Below are 18,858 nucleotides of genomic sequence, written 5' to 3'. Positions count from 1 at the left end.
GCACAAAACAAGCTCACTGCTAGATTCTGCTAAATCCTACACACAGGTCCTTTAATCTTGCGCATTTGGCAGCCTGTGTAGATGTTGATGTAGATGTTAAGGCTACAAGTGTGATTCATAAAGGGGGCCACACGCGCAACAGAAACGACATGCTCTAATGGAACACAATGCATAAAAGCATCAGTCTGCGTTAGATCATGTTAATGTGTTCACATAACAACCTCACCAGATACTTTGTCACAGTTATCCCCTCCATAAAACCTGTCTGTGTCCTCACATATGCACTTGATTAGTTTCAGCAGACCTGCAAGAACTGTAGAAGTCCTTATCTGCTTTTGAACATTACTCTTGATATTCCCAGAAAAAACTCCCTCTGAACTGTGAGCCTGTAACTCTTCTGTCTTCATAGCTGTCTTTCTGTCTAAAGAACTATGTTTAGTAACAGACGTTTCTTTATCTGCAATGTACATAAATATTCTGTTTCATTTAAAAGGATACTGAACTGCAACAACATTCAGTGGCACAGAAACTCTTATGTGGCACCGTTGTAGGCCAGATGTCGAGGCATCACTGCTGTGTTAAGCCTTCTAAGTTGTTCTGTGTGTTGCCTCATTAGGCTAAGTTGTTTGGGTAAACCAGCACCCAGAACCCCTGCAGCATGAAATGAGTCTGCAGTGTGGCAGCAGAATGAAATGAGGCTATGAGAAGTGTAATAGCCTAGAACGATGCTTCCCAGGCTGCAGTTCACATCCTCCCAGGCAAGGCTGTAATGATCTCTGGGGGGCACACAGACTCAAATGAATCATAACAGATGAACAGTGTGAGAGTGCGGAAGAAAACAACTAAATGGTTAAATTAAAAACTTCACAAGTAAGTTTCCCCATCAGAGGGTTTATGACTATTATTCTATTTATCTGCTCTTTATCTTGTTGCTTAGAGGGTGAGTTAGAGTGGAAACCTGGAGTAGAAGAGATGGAGAAGTACTGAACAAGAGGACACTATGATGAGGTGTTATAATGTAATGTGTCATGAACCGTTTAACATTTAAAGGAGAACTCTGTAATATATTTGCTATAATTTATCATCAGATTGACCATGATATGTAATTGGGGGTAAAGGAAACATGCTAAGTTGAAACACTCAGCTGCAGCCATGGTGTCCTCCTCTGAAATATCTATTCTAGGTCGGAATAACTGTTTAAGTTTGCCTGTTTCATGCTAATTAGAGTTAAAGTTGATGCCTAATGTTCACTCAAGTGTTTATTAGCTGGAAAAAAAATTATTAATAATCTTTTAGAAGGAGAAGATGACCATTAAATTGGGCAATATTTTGATGAAGTCTAGCAGGCAGCCCATCAGCCACTACACTCCACCTCCAGAGTGTGTATTTTTCATAGCAGCTGCTTTTGTTTTCAGGATAACAGACTTAGCTTTACATTGACAGACAACTGACAGTTATAAAAAGCTGATCACTTTATAGTGTAGGACTCATCATTGCTTGTTATTGTCATATAATAATGTTGTGCTCGTCTTGCATTCCTGCGGCTTTCCTGCAGCCTGACTGAGCTTCTTTGAGTCTGGGGAGGTGGAGGCAGGAGGAAACACCTCGCTTCAACCATCTGTCTCAATCTATGGCTCCAAAATGCTATTCGGACTGTTTTTGGTCATGCAGTTGCCACAGAATGCCCCTTTAATTTCAAACATTTTCATGTTACATATCAGTCTTTCAGCGTCACATGTACATATTTTTATTTGAAATGAGGAAATGTTTTGTCCTCATTAAATTTCTCTTCCTACCTGTTGGTTTTGCTCTGCTTTTCAAGCTCTCCTCTTGACATTTACCCTAGGAGTGAGAGTGAAAGTGAAGAGGAGGAAGAGGAGGTTCCCCTCCTGTCAGAAGAGGAGATGAACAAGCTGGGAGCCAAACTGGTGAAGGCAGAGATCATGGGTAACACGGTGAGTGGGCTATCATTACATTACTGTCAGTCATAATAACCTACAGTGGAGATTACAGTACAGAGTGCTGCAGGGATGATGTATTTTTGTAGGCCAACGCTAAAGTTAGCATCGCTCTGGTTCCTATTATTCGAACTCATTTCCGGGTTTTAGGACTCATTCCTGCAGTTCTCTATTAATACAGTATGTCACAAAAGTGAGTACACCCCTCACATTTCAGCAACCATTTTATTATATCTTCTCAAGGGACAATACTATAGAAATGAAACTTGGATATACTTAAGAGTAGTCAGTGTACAGCTTGTATAGCAGTATAGATTTTCTAGCCACTGAACATTACTCAACACACAGCCATTATTGTCTAAATAGCTGGCAACACAAGTGAGTACACCCTTAGCGATACCTGTACATGTCGTTCAAACATGCAAAGCCACCTGTTCTTGTTTTTGCCTGCTTGACTGGACCATACAAATTTGTGTGTCATGGATTAGAGCTGTTAAATTTGGTGCTTTGGGTACAATTCTCTCATATTGGCCACTGGATGTTCAACATGGCCCCTCATGGCAAAGAACTCTCTGAGGATGTGAGAAGTAGAATTGTTGCTCTTCACGAAGATGGCCTAGGCTATAAGAAGATTGGTAACACCCTGAAACAGAGCTACAGCACGGTGGCCACGGTCATACAGTGGTTTTCCAAGACAGGTTCCACTCTGAACAGGCCTCGCCAGGGTCGACCAAAGAAGTTGAGTCCTCGTGCTCTGCGTCATATCCAGAAGTTGGCTTCAAAAAACAGACGCATGAGGTTGAAGAAGCGGGAGGTCAGCCTGTCAGTGCTCAGACCATACGCCACACACTGCATCAAGTCAGTCTGCATGGCCGTCGTCCCAGAAGGAAGCCTCTTCTGAAGCTGGCTCACAAGAAAGCCTGCAAACAGTTTGCTGAAGACAAGCAGTCCAAGCAAGCGTGAATTACTGGAACCATGTCCTGTGGTCTGATGAGACTAAGATGAGGTCTTGTTTGGCTCAGATGGTGTCCAGCATGTGTGGCGGTGCCCTGGTGAGGAGTACCAAGATAATTGTGTCTTGCCTACAGTCAAGCATGGTGATGGTAGTGTCATGGTCTGGGGCTGCATGAATGCTGTCGGCACTCGGGAGCTGCGGTTCATTGAGGGAAACATGAATGCCAACATGTACTGTGACATTCTGCTCCTTTCGGAAACTGGGCCGCTTGGCAGTTTTCCAACATGATAACGACCCCAAACACACCCCCAAGATGACGACTGCCTTGCTTGCTTTTGTTGGGGTGCACTTTCAGTTTGCTAGCTTCAGCATTATAAGTGAAGTTGCAGCTGATTTGCTTTTTCTCAACACAGTTGCTTTGACGCTTTGCGTTTATTCAACAGCCCATCAGGGGATCCATTAATTTATAGTGGCCATTGATCTGCGCACTTCCCCTCTGTCTGTCTGTCTGTCTGTCTTCGTGTGTCAATGCTAAGAGCGCTACTGGGATCTCTTATAGAGACTGTTAAAGGGCTGTGTGTTGCAACACACTCTCACACACACTCACACCTGCAATGCTAAGTGTTATCAGCCTGACATCCAGCATCTCCCTACACGACAAAGCAATCAAATGGATATTCCCAGACCTCTGTGTGTGTCTGTGTGTGTGTGTGTGTGTCTGTGTGTGTGTGTGTGTGTGTGTGTGTGTGTGTGTGTGTGTATTTTAAGTGCCTTTAGCAGTCATGCACTTGCCCTTCATGCCTTGTACAGAAAGGTATCGATATCTGTCACAGCAGTATGGTTTAAGAGCTTCTATGTGCGTTTGGGACAGATGGTTTTTTTTCAGTCCTCTGTAGTGTTGCTGTTTTAGTGTTTAGCCTCAAAGCCTTTTATCTGACAATTGTCAAAAAATAGTAGTAGAGAAAATGTTCTAAACTTGAAATGGGGAAAATAGCCAGCTAATGCATCCTATGAAACACTGACACACTGCAATTACTGTCAATATACAGTGCTTAACAAATTTATTAGACCACCACCCAATGTAAGGTTCATGCTGCAGCTGCCCTAAATTAACAGCACTGGTAATTACCAAAATCATTTTTTATGTTTCTGTAATGGTTAATACACCAGTATGTAGAAGCTCTTCAACCGAAATGATATTTTTAATGCTACAATATAATTATTATTGCTATCCATGAATTTTCAAATGTATTGTTTTACAAAAACACAGAAAAGTAGTAATGCACATTATTATTTCTTGATTAAGATGTCAAATTATAGTTATTTACTTGCATTCCTGAACAGAAAAATTAGTTTTAGTGGTTGAATGTTATACTTGATTAATTTCTGACCGGCCCAGTGAGTCGGCTCAAGTTTGGGTATAAAAAGGTGAATTCAGTGTGAAATTCCTCATTCCTGTTCAAAATGGTAAAACGTGGAGAAAGAGTCCGCATCAAAGCACTTCATGATGCTGGATGGCTGGATGGATGGAAGCAGATGTCAGACACCTCAAGATTTTAAATACTAGAGACAGAAGGAAAACCACTGCTGATCTTCAGGCAGAGAGATCAGAGTTTGAGAAAGTCTCCAGGATGACCATAAGCAGACAACTGACAGGACAAAGCTTAAAGGGAAGACTAGCTGCTAAGAAGACAATAATGTCGAGTCAATAATGAAGCCTGCAAACATCCAGAAATGCCTCAGATTTACCAGGGAGCACAAACACTGGACTGTTGATGACTGGGAGAAGGTACTCTGGACAGATGAGTCCAAGTTTGAACTCTTCAACAGCTAGAAACTATTTGTAACTCAATAACAAAAGAGACTGTCGAAAAGTACATAAAAACAATGCCAGCAAGAATGCAAGCTGTTATGAAGGCCAAAGGAGGCCATACAAAATCCTAAGTTTTTTGGTTATTGTGTGTGAAAAAGGACAATTTAGTTGTTTCAGTTTGTTATTTGCCAAATAAATAACAATAACATTTTTAGTTTTGAACAAGTTTTTTGAAAGATTTCTAAAATATGTTTAAATCAGCCTTTCATTGTATCAGGCTCTGCTTTTATAGGCTTTATGGTTTTCTTTTAAAACAGAAAAAAATCTGCCAATTACAGGATTCCTGTCTTCATTCTTATATTTCCTTCAGTGTAAACATGTTGTGTCTCAATATTGACTGACCTATGCTGACTGACTGCTTTATCAGTAAGTCTTAATGTTCAGGCTGTGAAAAAGCATTATGCATTTTAAATGTGTGTGTGTTCCAGGCCATGGTTGAGAAGCTGAAATCACAGCTGGAAGCAGCACAGAAAGCCAAAGAGAGTCACGCCGCCCGAAGGAAGCTACAAGAAACACCTACGTCAAAGCAGGTCTGTAAATCCTGAATTTACGTCTTACACATTCATTGTCACGGTCATTGTTGGACTAATGTAACTAATGTAAACAAGAGTAGACAAAATATTAGCCTCAACAGTTTCAATAAAACCCAAACATTATTATGTTCATAAAGCTGAGCTGCTGCATTAGACTATATTATTACTATGTTAGTTTTGCATTAAGTTTAGCCACTTTTTGTAACAGATGAGTGGATAAGACAGACAATAACCCATTTTTCCCCCAAAAAAAGAAAATGTGATTAGACGGTTTTAGGGCTACACCTGTTGATTATTTTAGTAATTTTAGTAAAAGCTTTGATTAATTTAATAATCAGAAAAGAAATACTTTTGTTTTATTAAGGAGCAACAGTAAATATACAAAAGAGAAATAAGACAACTCTCTTAAAATCAACTAATTGGTTTCCTTTTTAGAAAAATCTGAATTTTTATAATACTATACAATGTTTTCACAACGTATCATCAATCTGGCAAACAGCCATGTTGGTGGTGCTCACCGTAGACAACATATCCAAACTTACCACTGTTTCTGATTATTTGCTACCATCAAATGGGGGTTCACAAGTTCACAAGTTCTATTTGAAGGCAGCAGTTTTTGCTCAAAATGGTCAGTTTTGGTCAATCAAGTGTAAGCTTGTCAGAATAATAAACAAGTTGAACAAGTGACTTCTTAAATAAATTGGTTGACAAGGAACGTTTTAATTACTTAATGTTTATGATCAGCATTTTGATCCATAAAGTTGTTCTAGTAGACTGTTTGACTCAAACCCCTTGTTAATTATCTGCAATGTAAAGATCAATTGATCACCTACCTTGGCTTTTACAAAACACCTGATGATGTCGATGTCAGTGATGAGCTGCTACTGAGCCTTTCTCATTATCCACACACCATCAAATTTTCCCGTCGTTGTTCCAAGATGAGTGAGCCAGCTCATACGGATCTTCACCACCTACTACCCATGGCTTCTCAAAATGTTGCACCCTTTCCTGATGACAGTCCTTCTCTGTAGGTTTTTACAGCTTCTACACGTTTTCCTGGACTTTTCTGTGGTTTAGACATCCTGAAGTCGGCTTAAATTCAATACTCTGTCTGTGGTTTACATCCCAGTTATCTCCATAATGGTCATGCATCTGTGTTTCTGACCGAACGGTGATGTATACTTCTAAAATTATACTCTACTGTATTATAGTGTACTATAATACATAAAGATAATAATGCTCTATATACAGTATAATATACAATACAATAGTAATACAATGAATATCACAGTCTTAGGTTCTATTTCTGTGATGACAAACATTCCTGGTTTCCCTGTTACACCACTGAAAATGCCCACAGTCACAGCCTGTTAGATTTCAAAAGTGATGCATTTGAAATCAGTTGTTCAGTTGCTCTTTTCGTTTTGACTCTGTACAAATCTGTCTTGTGTTTTCACTGCAACTCTGCAAAATGCATTGCATTTTTCATTTTGTTTTAGCCATAGACAGTTTTAGATAAGGTGGAAGAAAGGAAAATACTTTTTCCTGTTAAATAAACCCCATTTCTCCCTTTCTCCTTCTTTTGTTATCTGTCTCTTTGTTATCTAAATACTGTCAGTTGTCAGTTGTCCCCCATGCTGACATCTACACAGTGCTTTTTCCCCCTGATTTACTATATATCCAACACACACACACACACACACACACACACACACACACACACACACACACACACACACACACACACAAACACAGATACAAACTTCACTAAAACACACTGCAGATTTTCATGTGTATAATCATGTAAATTCCCAGATACAAACACACCATCCTAAACTGGATATACAGTTGTGGTTAAAAGTTTACATACCCTTGTGAAGAGCTCATATTTCATGGCAGTTTTGAGTTTTCAAAGATTCCCATAACTCTTTTTTTTCTCTGATGGTTGAAACACGTGTGTCTTTGTCACAAAAAAAAAACAATCATGCATTTTGGTTCTTTCATAAATTTATTACAGATCTTCTAGAAATATAACAAAATCTACTTGGTCAAAAATATACGCACAGCAATTCTAATATTTGGTTAAATGTTGTTGTCAGTTGAGCCTTAAGGTGCCGCGTCTAGATCGAGGACTTCCTTCTTGTTTGGCAGCCTTGTTTGAATGTGGACACTGACACCTGTGTTCCAGCAGCTTCTAATTCGTTGCAGACCTGCTTTTTGGTGATTCTTGGTCGACTCCTGACGATTCTGACTAATTGTCTCTCAGCGGCAGGTCATAGCTTGTGTTTTTTTCCTGATCGTGGCAGTGACACAACTGTGCCATATACTTTATTCTTACAAACAGTTGTTCACACAGTTTATTTTGGCATCTGTAGCTGCTTTGAAATTGCTTCAAGTGACTTACCTGACTTGTTCAAGTCAATGATTCACTTTTTCAGATCTGTGCTGAGCTCTTTGGACTTTCCCATTGTGGCGTTTGTGGCTGAGTCTAATGATATTATAATGATGTATCAACTATGCCCTATGTAGACTGGCTCAGAGAAATCATCATCTGTAGTCAATCGTAATCACTCACAATAAGTTAAGAGGCCATGGCGCTACGAAAAATTCCATTAAGAAAACCTTCTACATCACCAAAAGTGAATATCAAGTTGCTTTATGTATATTTTTGACTCAGCAGATTTTGTCATATTTAAAAAAAAAACTGTATTAAATTCATGAAAGAAACACCAAACACCAAACTGCCATGATATACATGCTCTTTATAAGTGTATGTAAACTTTTAACCACTACTGTACATACACCCACTCTCAAATCATGCACAGATGTAAACACATGCAAACACAGGAATATATAGATACAGAGACTCACACACAGCACATAACCTGACACACATGCACACACACTGAATCTTCTTGTGTCAGATTTATCTGCTAGCTGCTTTTTTTTCACTCTCCCATAGTCTAAATGCTAATCCAAACACTCGAGGCTATATCTTCTCTAAACTTCACACACATACTCACACACAGCAGGATGCGGCAGCATCCATCTCTCTCACTGTGCGGGCAAGAAAAGCGCCTCACACACACTCGTCTTCAGATGAAACTAAATTCTCTGCTGTTACGTCTGACTGCTTTTAAAAGGAATTTGTTTGTTTGAAGTCTCTTCGCTTCTCGGCTTTTACGTCTTGCCGTCCGTTTGGAAGCGGCTCCTGTTTGGCATCTCAGCACACCCTAATGGGAAACAAATGTCTCTCCTGCCGGGGGTCATTCAGAGTGTGCCCCCATGTTTATGTGTGCAAGAGGACAAGAGCGAGACAGATTGAGAGGGAGGCAGAGAGATTATATGTGCCATCCTGTCTGCGTCTGTAGTACAGGCAATTAACAGGGAGCAATGGCAGCACCCTGACACTCCAGCACTGCTTTATCTCCCTTCTTTGGCATTGCTAATGCCGTTTCTGGCTTCAAGCTCACACACACGCATAAGCACAAATAAATGGATGCCTACTTCTGGCATGAGCAGACTCCAGACAACTTTATAAACACATGGAAAGCAGGCTGTGATTATTTATACAATCTGTATATTATCATTTGCAAGTTAGGCCAGATTCATCCCCACTAAGGCTGCCCTTTCCAAATTTAAAGACAAGGGTGAAATCCTCAGTAACATTTCAGGGAAAACACTGTAATTCTTAGGTTTTAGTGCACTTATCAGCTGAGAGGTACTTCAGCGCTCTTAGATATGGAGTGCTGTTGATTTGCACTCATTCGAGATGCTTCCAATCTGTCTTGTTATGGAGGATTTTTGGCTGGTCCTCACTGGTCAGTGTTTTGACTCTCGTTGCCTGTCTGGTTCATATTTAGTGTTTTCACCATGTGTGGAGCCTTGAAAGGTTAAGAGCTTTATTTTCTTGTGACTGTCTCCCATCCTCTCTCCTATTCCCACCTTTTTCTTGTTTCTTGGCTCTACAACAGGAGCCAGATCTACCTGTCAGGTTGAGCTTTGGTCTTCTTTGGTCTTTATCTAATCAGACACTGGCTGTGGTTACATGAAGCTATTTTTTCTTCTGAACATAATAAATCTGACTGACACCTTCCAACAAAGTATTGAAGTGAGCATCATATAAGCTGTAGCATTGTCCTTTTTCTTCTCTTGACTATCTGTTGAATGCCAAAAGCTGAACACATAAAAATACTTGCGCTGCTTTACAAAAAATAAACGGAGGTGAAAATGACCGGCCTGTGTTATGTTTTTTTTTTTTAGGTCACGAGTCGTCTCAGTGAAGACCAGGAGGTCTTGCTGTTCAGAACAGACCAATCAGGTCGGGCCTGGCCGGTCAATGCCCCCTCTGGACCTCAGGAGCCCCACGGAGGACGGCGGAAGAAGAAACCGGTAAAGAGAGAGGGATGACAGTTGGAAAGAAAGTAGAAAAACAAATGACAGGACAGCAGGAAGGGAAATGTACTGCTTCACACGTGGTAAAAATAAATCCTGAACTGCACCAGAAAGCCACAACTCAGGACAGAGAGAGTCAAGCACACTTTTGGAAATAGGAGACAGAGGTATTGAGAAAAGGGGGAAGCAAATGAGAGGTTTGCGTCCTGCTATTTGTTCCTTGTCATTTGGTATTCATCAGAGTGTGTAATGAGAGCAGTGACTCCACCTGACTCCAAGTCAGAACGTGTGTAATGTAAACAAAGCTCTCCAGTCCATTCTCTGTTTATGGGTATTAAAAATTTATAAAGTGGCCCGGTCTCCTTCACTGTCTCTGTTTCCCTCATGATCAGTCTCTCTGTCTCAGGTCTGTCCTTTTTTTTGTCTGTCTGTCTTTCTTCATGTCATCTTCTACTGCTCTCCTCTCTCCACTGTCCTGTATCTGTCACTTTCTCATCCCTCCTTCCAAGGATGTGATTTGAATAGATTTTAAGATTGTGTCTCTTCATCCAATTTCCAGTGAATTTCACTTTCAACGCGTCGCCTCTTTTTACACGTCCCTTGCCCTCTGCCTCTCTCTTCAGATTGAGACTCATGTTGACGGACAGCGTGTGCGCTACTTCCAGGATGATGACAATGTGGGTCTGAAGGAGATGGTGAGGAGGGAGAAGATGAGCTCTTCACAGGATCAGAATGCCCTCTACTCTCGCATGGCTGCCAAGGTAAGAAAAAAAACCTCACTGCATCCAGGCAGCTGCTGAACACATCTTGGCAACCATAGAGCCAACCTAGGATGTTGATCATCATTAACTAGAATGAGCAGTGTGACCAGGAATTGAAGGTCCTCTGTGGAGATTTCTTGTAAACAAGCACAAATATGCTTACATGCAGTCTGAACATGCAGGGTTTAAAGAGGTCTCTGCACCACATGTCTGTAACTCAGTTGTGCTCAACCTCTTAAGCTTGAAAATAGGTAGCCGGCTAGCTATAATGAGGAAGCTAAGCTAAGAAGAAAGAAGGATTTGACTAACTTGGAAGGTTTAATAAGAAAATAAATGAGACATAGGGATGTAACATTAGTCAGGGTTCTTATTGGTGCTGGAAATCCTTGAAAATGCTTAGATTTTAGTGTAATGTTTCAAGGTTTGAAAAGTGCTTGGTTTTGGATAGAGCACTTGAAACTGCTTGAAACTGTAAATGCATTACTTTCATAATAAACTGCTCTCTTACTGGATAGGTTGCTTTTAGATAAAAAATAAAATAAAATAAATCAGAGACCACCTCAGTGATTTTGCCTTTTGCACAAAGGGAAGACAGTTCAGTTTGAGGCTGGCGATCCTGGTGATCTGTCCATCTTTTAACAAACACAATGCAGGGAGGTAGCTGTTTCAATGAGCATTTTCTTAAAAACAAAAAATGAAGAAAAGAATGAAAATGATTTATTGAAATTTTTATGTCTATTAATTGAATGATTGTTTTAGATTGGCTCAGCCAGAGCCAGAGAAGTCTATTTATAGACAGGTGACTCATTTTGAAACATGAAACATTGTTGTGTTTTACTTTCATTTGTGTCTCTCCTGTAGAATGCTATCATGACACATAAATCAGAGCATATCAATATGTCATTTACCACAGCTGTAAGGTGATGGAAAAGCCTGAAAATGCTTGAAGTGTAGGAACTGATTAGTGCAATACTAGCAGTAACAGCTTATTTTCTATTTTTGTCATAAACAAAACTTTCCCAACAAGTTCTGCGACACGACAACTCTGAGGGGACACTACGTCAAATGCAGAAGGCTTTTAAATCCCGATGTTACGATGATAGAGGGCTCAGCGGCGGGTGACCTTCAGCCGCCGGAGCTCAGACTTTACTGACAGCATAAGGGCGAGTTTCTTTAAACTCTTCAAACTAAGAACGGATGTTATCATGAGATTGCAGCTTTAAACTGCGTCAAAGACAGTTTGCTAATAACACTTAACTGTAATTTTCAAACATAATCAATGGATCCAGGTTTCATTAATGTACAAAATGAAAGCTTTCGATTTTCTTTATCATTTAATCCTCAAAGCACACCTGTGGTTCCTTTATGGCACGCTGGAGTACCATTGCTCCGGCCCTGCTGGGTTTCCATATTTTCATAGAGCCAGTGCTGCTGGTTTCCCCTCTCTTCTCTATTTGTTTCTTCTCTGACTTGTCAGATCGGACGCCAGCTCAGAGTTAGTCAGAGAATTGCGTGTACTCAACACAGTGGCAGCTTATTCAACCTATGAAGCGAAAAGAAAAGAGATGTTTAATTTATCGTGGACACAGCAGCTTAGACGTGTTGAAAATAATGAATCAGTGCACAACAGAACAGTTTGTACGTAAGGTTGGCAAACTCAGTTAGGCAGATCATGTTGGCTTTTTATCAGTTATTAGAGTCACTCATACTCAATATGGCTGCAGAGGTCTGTTTACTAACTGATACATTAACTTTTAATAAAGTTAAATGATGTGGGGAAAATGCAATAGACAGAAGTAGATTGTGGATTGGTGCAACTGGTTTAGTAGAAAAAATATTTTGATTTGGAATTTGTTCGGAATAAATAAAGATCCACTGCAGTTGGTATTTATTTATTTAGAAGATAGATCAATAGAATTGATTCTAAAAAAAAAGTTAGAAAACACTGTGAACATTCAAAATGACTTGAAAGTGTGCATTATGTTAGTTTTAGTTTTTTGCTCATCATTTCATCGCTGTAGGACAGAAACTGACTTTTCAAGAAAAAACAAACTGTTTTCAAAATGACTGAACTGTGGGTCACCAAAGTTCGTAGCTCTCTTTAATACTTTTGATTACAGCTGCAATGATTCCTTCTTTTTTCAGTTCTGTGCTTCACACTTCATCCTATATGAGCCTACATGGGTATGTTTTACCAGCAAGACCAGTTTACCAGTTTTAATGGGTTTCTTTGTCATCTGTGATATGTTTTTAACACAGTCAGAGAAAGTAAAAATGTGCGTCCTCCTGTAGTTCAGTCATAAAATCAGCACGCCTGCGGAGCCTCTCTCCACAGTGGAGCTGCTGTGTGGCGTCACCTGCCCTGCACGCTGTGAATTAAAGGTTTATTTCCATCAAACCAGAGTTGAGGATTGTTAGAACAGCAAAAAGACGAACTGAGATGTTTGAGTGAAGCTGTCTTTGATGATGTTTTGCAAAAGGAGTCTCGTTTAATGTCTGTCAATAGACAACTGTTGAATTAAGCTATACTGAGATTTATTCAGAGACAGTCTGATGCTGTTGTACTGTAACGTTATGACTGAACTCCGGCAGCCTTACACCAAAGCTAATGGTAGCTCTCAATTAGCAGTAACAATTACTGTTCTCTGAAGGCTCATGGATTCTTGCAGCTCTCCTTTTCCTTTCCAGGAAGGATGGGGAACCAGAGACTGAGATGGATTTGTATGTTAATTGTTTTACATCCTACTACACAGCAGCTTTTCGGCCTTTTCTTATCCCTCCCACTATATGAAACTGTGAGTTTTCCGCCAGGAGGGGACGTGGCCTCGCTGACTCGAGCTGGATGACGTATTGCCAGTCTGATAGGGATTTTTTTTCCAATGGTCTGTTCCATTTTGGATCCAGTTTCTGATTGGCAGAATGCTCAGACTTGTTAAGCTCTGGTGATGATGAATCTCTTATCAAACCTTTTATCTTCCCTCACTTCTGTTTTATTTGCAAAAAGCACTGGAAAACACAAGTACCAGATATCAGCAGAGGCTGTAAAGATTACCTGTAACTGAAAACTTGATTTAAAAAAACAAAACAAAAAAACATTGAGATCGATGACCCACACTTCCAAGAATAATGTTTCTCCACCATCTTTGTTTGATCAGTCATATTTGGTGAGTGGATCACCCGTCCCTACTGCAGTGACATGAGCAGATAGATGTTTAGGATTTGCTCTGTCATATGGGTATGCATTTGGTTCTGTGTCGTTATCCATTCTTCTCCACTACTACTCTTGCATCCACTTGTCTCTCTGTGCGACTCTCTGCTCCACTGTGTGCTTGAAATAGACGTGCAGCAGCAGATGGGTACTGGCAGGTTGTGGTGCGCCTGTCAGTCTATCAGCAGTTTTACAGGCTGCACTTTTCGACGAGCCGAGACACATTTTTCTTCTTCTCTTCTCTTCTTGTTTACTTCTTCTCTCTCTGTAAAGTAGCTATATGACAACAAATAGTGTGAAAATCCTCCTGACAGGTGTGTGTGTGTGTGTGTGAGAGAGAAAGAAAAGGAAGCATTAATAAACAAAGGGATGGAGGAGTTGCCATGGCAATAAAAAAAAAAGACAAATGCTTGAGCTCCGTCCGTGTTTTTCCTTTCTCCGACTTTCTCTGCCCTCGATCGCACACTTTCCCTCACACACGCACACAGACAATCACTCGCCCTCACTCATATATTCATTACACATGCATGCGTATAAAAATACACACACACACGTTCTGCACCTACAAAGAGTGACACTAAAAATACATCTACAGTTACCATGGCAGGGCTTCTATAAATACCAGTTTTATCCATTGGTCAGAGACGGAGTCTGTTAAAATAGCAGACTAGCATTGTCTGCAGATTTAACGTGGTGTGTTTTTTAATAAAACATGAGTAGTGTGCCAGACATATGTTAATCCCTTCCACGCTCTATCTGTAATTTAAATTGCATCAAGAATGTGTCCATTTGTCATTAGCTAAGGCTTATGGGAAGACATAATCATCAGTACTGGACGTTGATTTATTACTAGCATATTACGGCCTAATTAGTCTTTATGTAAGTATGTGAGAGTGATGGCATTTGTGTGTGTGTAGGAAAATAAAACTGTACACACACACACACACACAGACTTAGGTGCAGTCCATTGCACACACTCACTCCTACACACACACACACACACACACACACACATTCCCTCCCACACTGTCACTAAACTAATCCAATTTTCATTCTCACTCACTCACACACTCCTCACTCCCACACAGCGAGTCATGCACACACACTTCAGCCATGCTCGCCTCTCGCTCTCTCACATACACACAGATTCCCAACCTGTTGCCTGGTCGCCATGGTGACAAGACTCAGACGTAGAAAACACCAGAGTCGATACTCGCCATCCTGCCTCACACTCTTAACGTGCACAGACCAACTTGCATACAGGGCAGCACAGGCCCGTGGCACACACAGAATTATGGCGTGGAAACGGCACAGACGGTAATATTGCGTCAGCACCTACATACGCTAATAAGTGGAGCTACCAGCCAGTTTTTAAGGACAGTTGGTATCTCTGCAGTCATTTTTGAAGGATAACCATGACTTTCTTTCCTGCTTTAAGTAGTGCCAATGTTGTTTTAAGCCTGAAATGAAAAGGTAAAGCTACATTTCCTTATCAATAAAACCATATTCATAATTTACTTTATAGGATACTTTGGACTGTTTGAGGTGGGGTTGTATGAGGTACTTATTGTCAGTGTATTTTCTACAGTAGATGGCAGTACCCAGTTTGGAGTACCTGGAATACTGTTTTGGAAAGCTCAGCAGTGTACTGCTGTGGACAGGCTCAGGAACAGAAGGTATTAGAGCCAAAAATCAAAGGTGCACCTAAAAAAATTATCACTATCAGTTTAAGTTTAAGTGTACAGTATAGTAGTATATTTTCACCACTTTACCTTGCTGTCAGACAGCATTTTCTGATGGGAAACCGCCATCATATGAGCCAAATATCACTCTCTCCAAACCAAACTCCATAGGCGAAATCAGCAATTTTACTAAGCAGAACACGGGAGTTGCTGGTCTAATGCTGCCTCAATCAGTTAGTTTGTGTTATTTTGTGACTTCTATGTTTTTAAAGTATTGATTGGATTCACCAAAGTTACATAATAACACAAACAAATCAACAGATTGAATCTGTGTTAGACCAGCTGTTTTTGAGCTCTGCAAGGTAAAATGAGTGATTTCATCTTTGGAGTTGGTTGGTTTGAAGAAACCGATATTTGGCTCATATGACAGATGTCGATCAGAAAAGCCTGTCTGACAGCAAAGTAGAGCTGCTAAAATATTCTAAATATAGCTTACACTTAAACTGATTAGGTGGAGCCTTTTGAAGCAGCTAAAATATGTTTTGCTGCTGATCCTGTCCACAGCAGTACATTGCTCAGCTTTCATGCCATTACTCCTCTGTACTTCTCCCAACTGGGGTTGAGCTGACTGGCATCTGCTACACTGACTGTCGATAAATATCTCATACAACCCTGTTTCAAATTATCCAATAAATCCCTTTAAATACACTGCAAAAAGATTTACTTAAACACAAAGGGTGATTTTTCTCGTTTTTAATACTTAATCGAGTTTCCAGATTTGCCAAAGAATGATCACACCCCTGTTAAACATTGCTCACCGTTTCTCTCTTCTCTTCTCCATGTCCTCGGTTGTCCCCGTCTTCTCCATCACCACCACTTCTACTCCACTCCACTGTCCAGATGATGGGGAAGACAGATGGTGACAACTACACGCTGGATGACATGTTTGTGTCGGGCGCAGCGCAGCGGGAGGGTGAGGGCAGGGAGGAGGAGCGGATGAGGAACAAAGCCATCGGGGAGAGTCGGAGGCTGGCTGCCTCCATGGAGAAGTGCCAACACTGCTTCAGCAGCCAAGAGCTCCAGAAGCACCTCATTGTGGCAATAGGGAGCAAGGTAAGGGGTCGTGAACGTAGGCTGTTTGAAGGCAGGGTGAGAAGGTTTCTGTTGTTATTAGTCAGTCAATAACTTTGATAATCTATTCATTGTTTAAGTCATCTATCAAGCAAACATGATGATTTACATTTTTCCTCCTGAAATAGGGTTGCAACAGTTGTCAATGAATCTGTTTGTTTTTCTCAATCAATTAATTGTTTGGGTTTTAAAGCAGTGATAGATGCAAATATTCTTAAATATTTTATAAATATATTTTAAACAACTATATTAAATGACTAATCGTTGCAGCTCTAAATTGAAAAATGCGCAAGTGATGAATTTTGGACTGATAAAGCAATTTATAAAAGTATACAGTTTAATCGAGGCATTTCTAAATTTTGTCTTATGTGTGTGTCTTTGTGATCTTGTGTCCAGGTTTACCTGAGCCTGCCTGCGGGGGTGTCGATGACAGAGGGCCACTGTCTCATCTGTCCTCTCCAGCATCACTGCTCTGCCACCGGATTGGATGAGGACGTCTGGTCTGAAATGCAGGTAAGCCAATGCCTGCTTCAAAACTTATCAGTCCTGCCTAAAGTGACAACTTCTATGACTGACAGTAGAGGTACAGATGTTGCTTATATTTTCAGTGTTGACTGTAAAATTTAATTGAGTTCTCTTTCTGTGCTGCTTTGCTGTCCTCAGCTGTTCCGTCGTACTTTGGTCCGTATGTTTGAGTCCCAGGACCTGGACTGCGTGTTCATGGAAACGCACATGAACCCACGCAGAAGACAACACATGGTCCTTGAGTGTATCCCACTACCCCGAGAACTGGGTGATATGGCTCCCATATACTTTAAGGTCTGTGTGTGACTCTCATCATTCTGATTAAGTTAATTTTGTCAAGATTCACACTGGAAAAAAGGGCAACAATTTATATTAAGGTGCCTGTAATAAGCATTTTATGCAATAATAGGTAATAAATCCCTTAAGACTAATAAGATACTTATTAAGCTAAATATATATTAATAGGACAGTTTAAGTGTTAATAATAGCATAATATACCATTTATTGTTAGATTATAAGGCATAAGCATCTACAAGAAACATGTTAACAGTTTATAGACTACATAGTTAACTGTTAGTAAGTGCATAATAAAGGTTTTATTATCCTTAATAAGCGTTGTTCACACTTTAGATCCAGTAGCCACAAAATGCAGTGTTAACTGTTTCTAAATGCAAAGTGCTAATGCTAATAAATGCATAATAAACTATGTAGAAATCTTAAAAAGGCGTACACAGGTTGTAAGATAACAGTTTCTGTGTGCCTTCAGAAAGCTATCATGGAGTGTGATGAGGAATGGGCCATGAACAAGAAGGTCGTCGACCTCTCTTCGAAAGACGTCCGCCAATCTGTATGCTCACTTATTTTATAAAATATTTCTATGGTTTTCCTCACTTTATCAAGTTTCTACCTTCTGTCTTGCCTGACTTTTTTCCTTCCTTACCTCTTCTCTTTTATCCTTGTGAATTGTTTGTTTGATCCCTCTTAGGTTCCTCAAGGTCTGCCCTACTTTGCTGTAGACTTTGGACTCCAGGGAGGGTTTGCTCATGTCATTGAAAATGAACAGAAGTTCCCCCATTACTTTGGCAAGGTCAGTGTGTGCATTAAGGCTGTAATATTTGGTACATCATTATGTGTTCCTCTTTTTTTAGCTAGTAGAAGTCACCCTCATTTGATTCCATTAATGTCTTAAAACTTTACTGTGCATTTGCAGCTACACAAGGAACTATTTCTAGTTAATTTTACAGCAGTATTTCAACATGATCAATCCCTCTGTCCCTCACAGGAGGTGGTTGGAGGCATGATGGACTTGGAGCCACGACGTTGGAGGAAGTTAATTAGAGAAAACTTCGACGATCAAAGGAAAAAAGTCCTGCAGTTTGCACAGTGGTGGAAACCTTACGACTGTACCAAGACTGAGGGCTAGCTAGAGAAGACAAAACACACACACACACACACACACACACACACACACACACACAAATATAAAGGACACTGGTTCCAAGTTAAGCAGTGACATTTAGTAAGTATGGTGCAGACAATGTTACACCTACCAAATCGGAATTTGCTGTAAAATTTCTTTCATTTATAATGTGAAAACATTTTTACATAAATAAAATATTAAATAAAATGACTGTGATTGATTCTTATTATTTTTATGTTATGTTTATATGCTACGAATCGTTTCATATCACAGTATCTTTACATTGAAAAGATGTGGCTATCAGAGTGCTTATTGCGTACGTTTCCTTTAAAGCAGGCAGAGAGGGAGGGACTTATTTCAGACATCGATTGGCATTTCCAGTAGCTAATAGTGTTAAAGCGGTCCATGGACGTAGTA

At 40.2% G+C, this 18,858-nt stretch overlaps 1 protein-coding gene across 1 annotated transcript in view; it reads left to right on the top strand.

Moving 5' to 3' along the window:
• Window positions 1-18,648, top strand: part of cwf19l2 (CWF19 like cell cycle control factor 2) — a 31,166-nt gene extending 12,518 nt beyond the window's left edge. The window contains exons 10-19 of the mRNA XM_084718115.1: window positions 1,847-1,955; window positions 5,215-5,316; window positions 9,583-9,711; window positions 10,338-10,475; window positions 16,266-16,478; window positions 16,893-17,009; window positions 17,160-17,315; window positions 17,788-17,868; window positions 18,007-18,108; window positions 18,304-18,648. Of these exons, the coding sequence (XP_084574241.1) occupies window positions 1,847-1,955; window positions 5,215-5,316; window positions 9,583-9,711; window positions 10,338-10,475; window positions 16,266-16,478; window positions 16,893-17,009; window positions 17,160-17,315; window positions 17,788-17,868; window positions 18,007-18,108; window positions 18,304-18,444 (1,288 nt within the window). The 3' untranslated portion in view covers window positions 18,445-18,648. The remainder of the gene's footprint in view (window positions 1-1,846; window positions 1,956-5,214; window positions 5,317-9,582; window positions 9,712-10,337; window positions 10,476-16,265; window positions 16,479-16,892; window positions 17,010-17,159; window positions 17,316-17,787; window positions 17,869-18,006; window positions 18,109-18,303) is intronic.
• The last annotated feature ends 210 nt before the right edge of the window (window positions 18,649-18,858 follow it).

The sequence above is a fragment of the Lutjanus erythropterus genome, chromosome 4 (genome assembly GCF_056507025.1).
Source record: "Lutjanus erythropterus isolate fLutEry1 chromosome 4, fLutEry1.hap2, whole genome shotgun sequence".
Taxonomy (NCBI): domain Eukaryota; kingdom Metazoa; phylum Chordata; class Actinopteri; order Lutjaniformes; family Lutjanidae; genus Lutjanus; species Lutjanus erythropterus.
The sequence above is the reverse complement of the archived record's forward strand: the minus strand, read 5'-3'. Positions and strand labels throughout refer to the sequence as shown.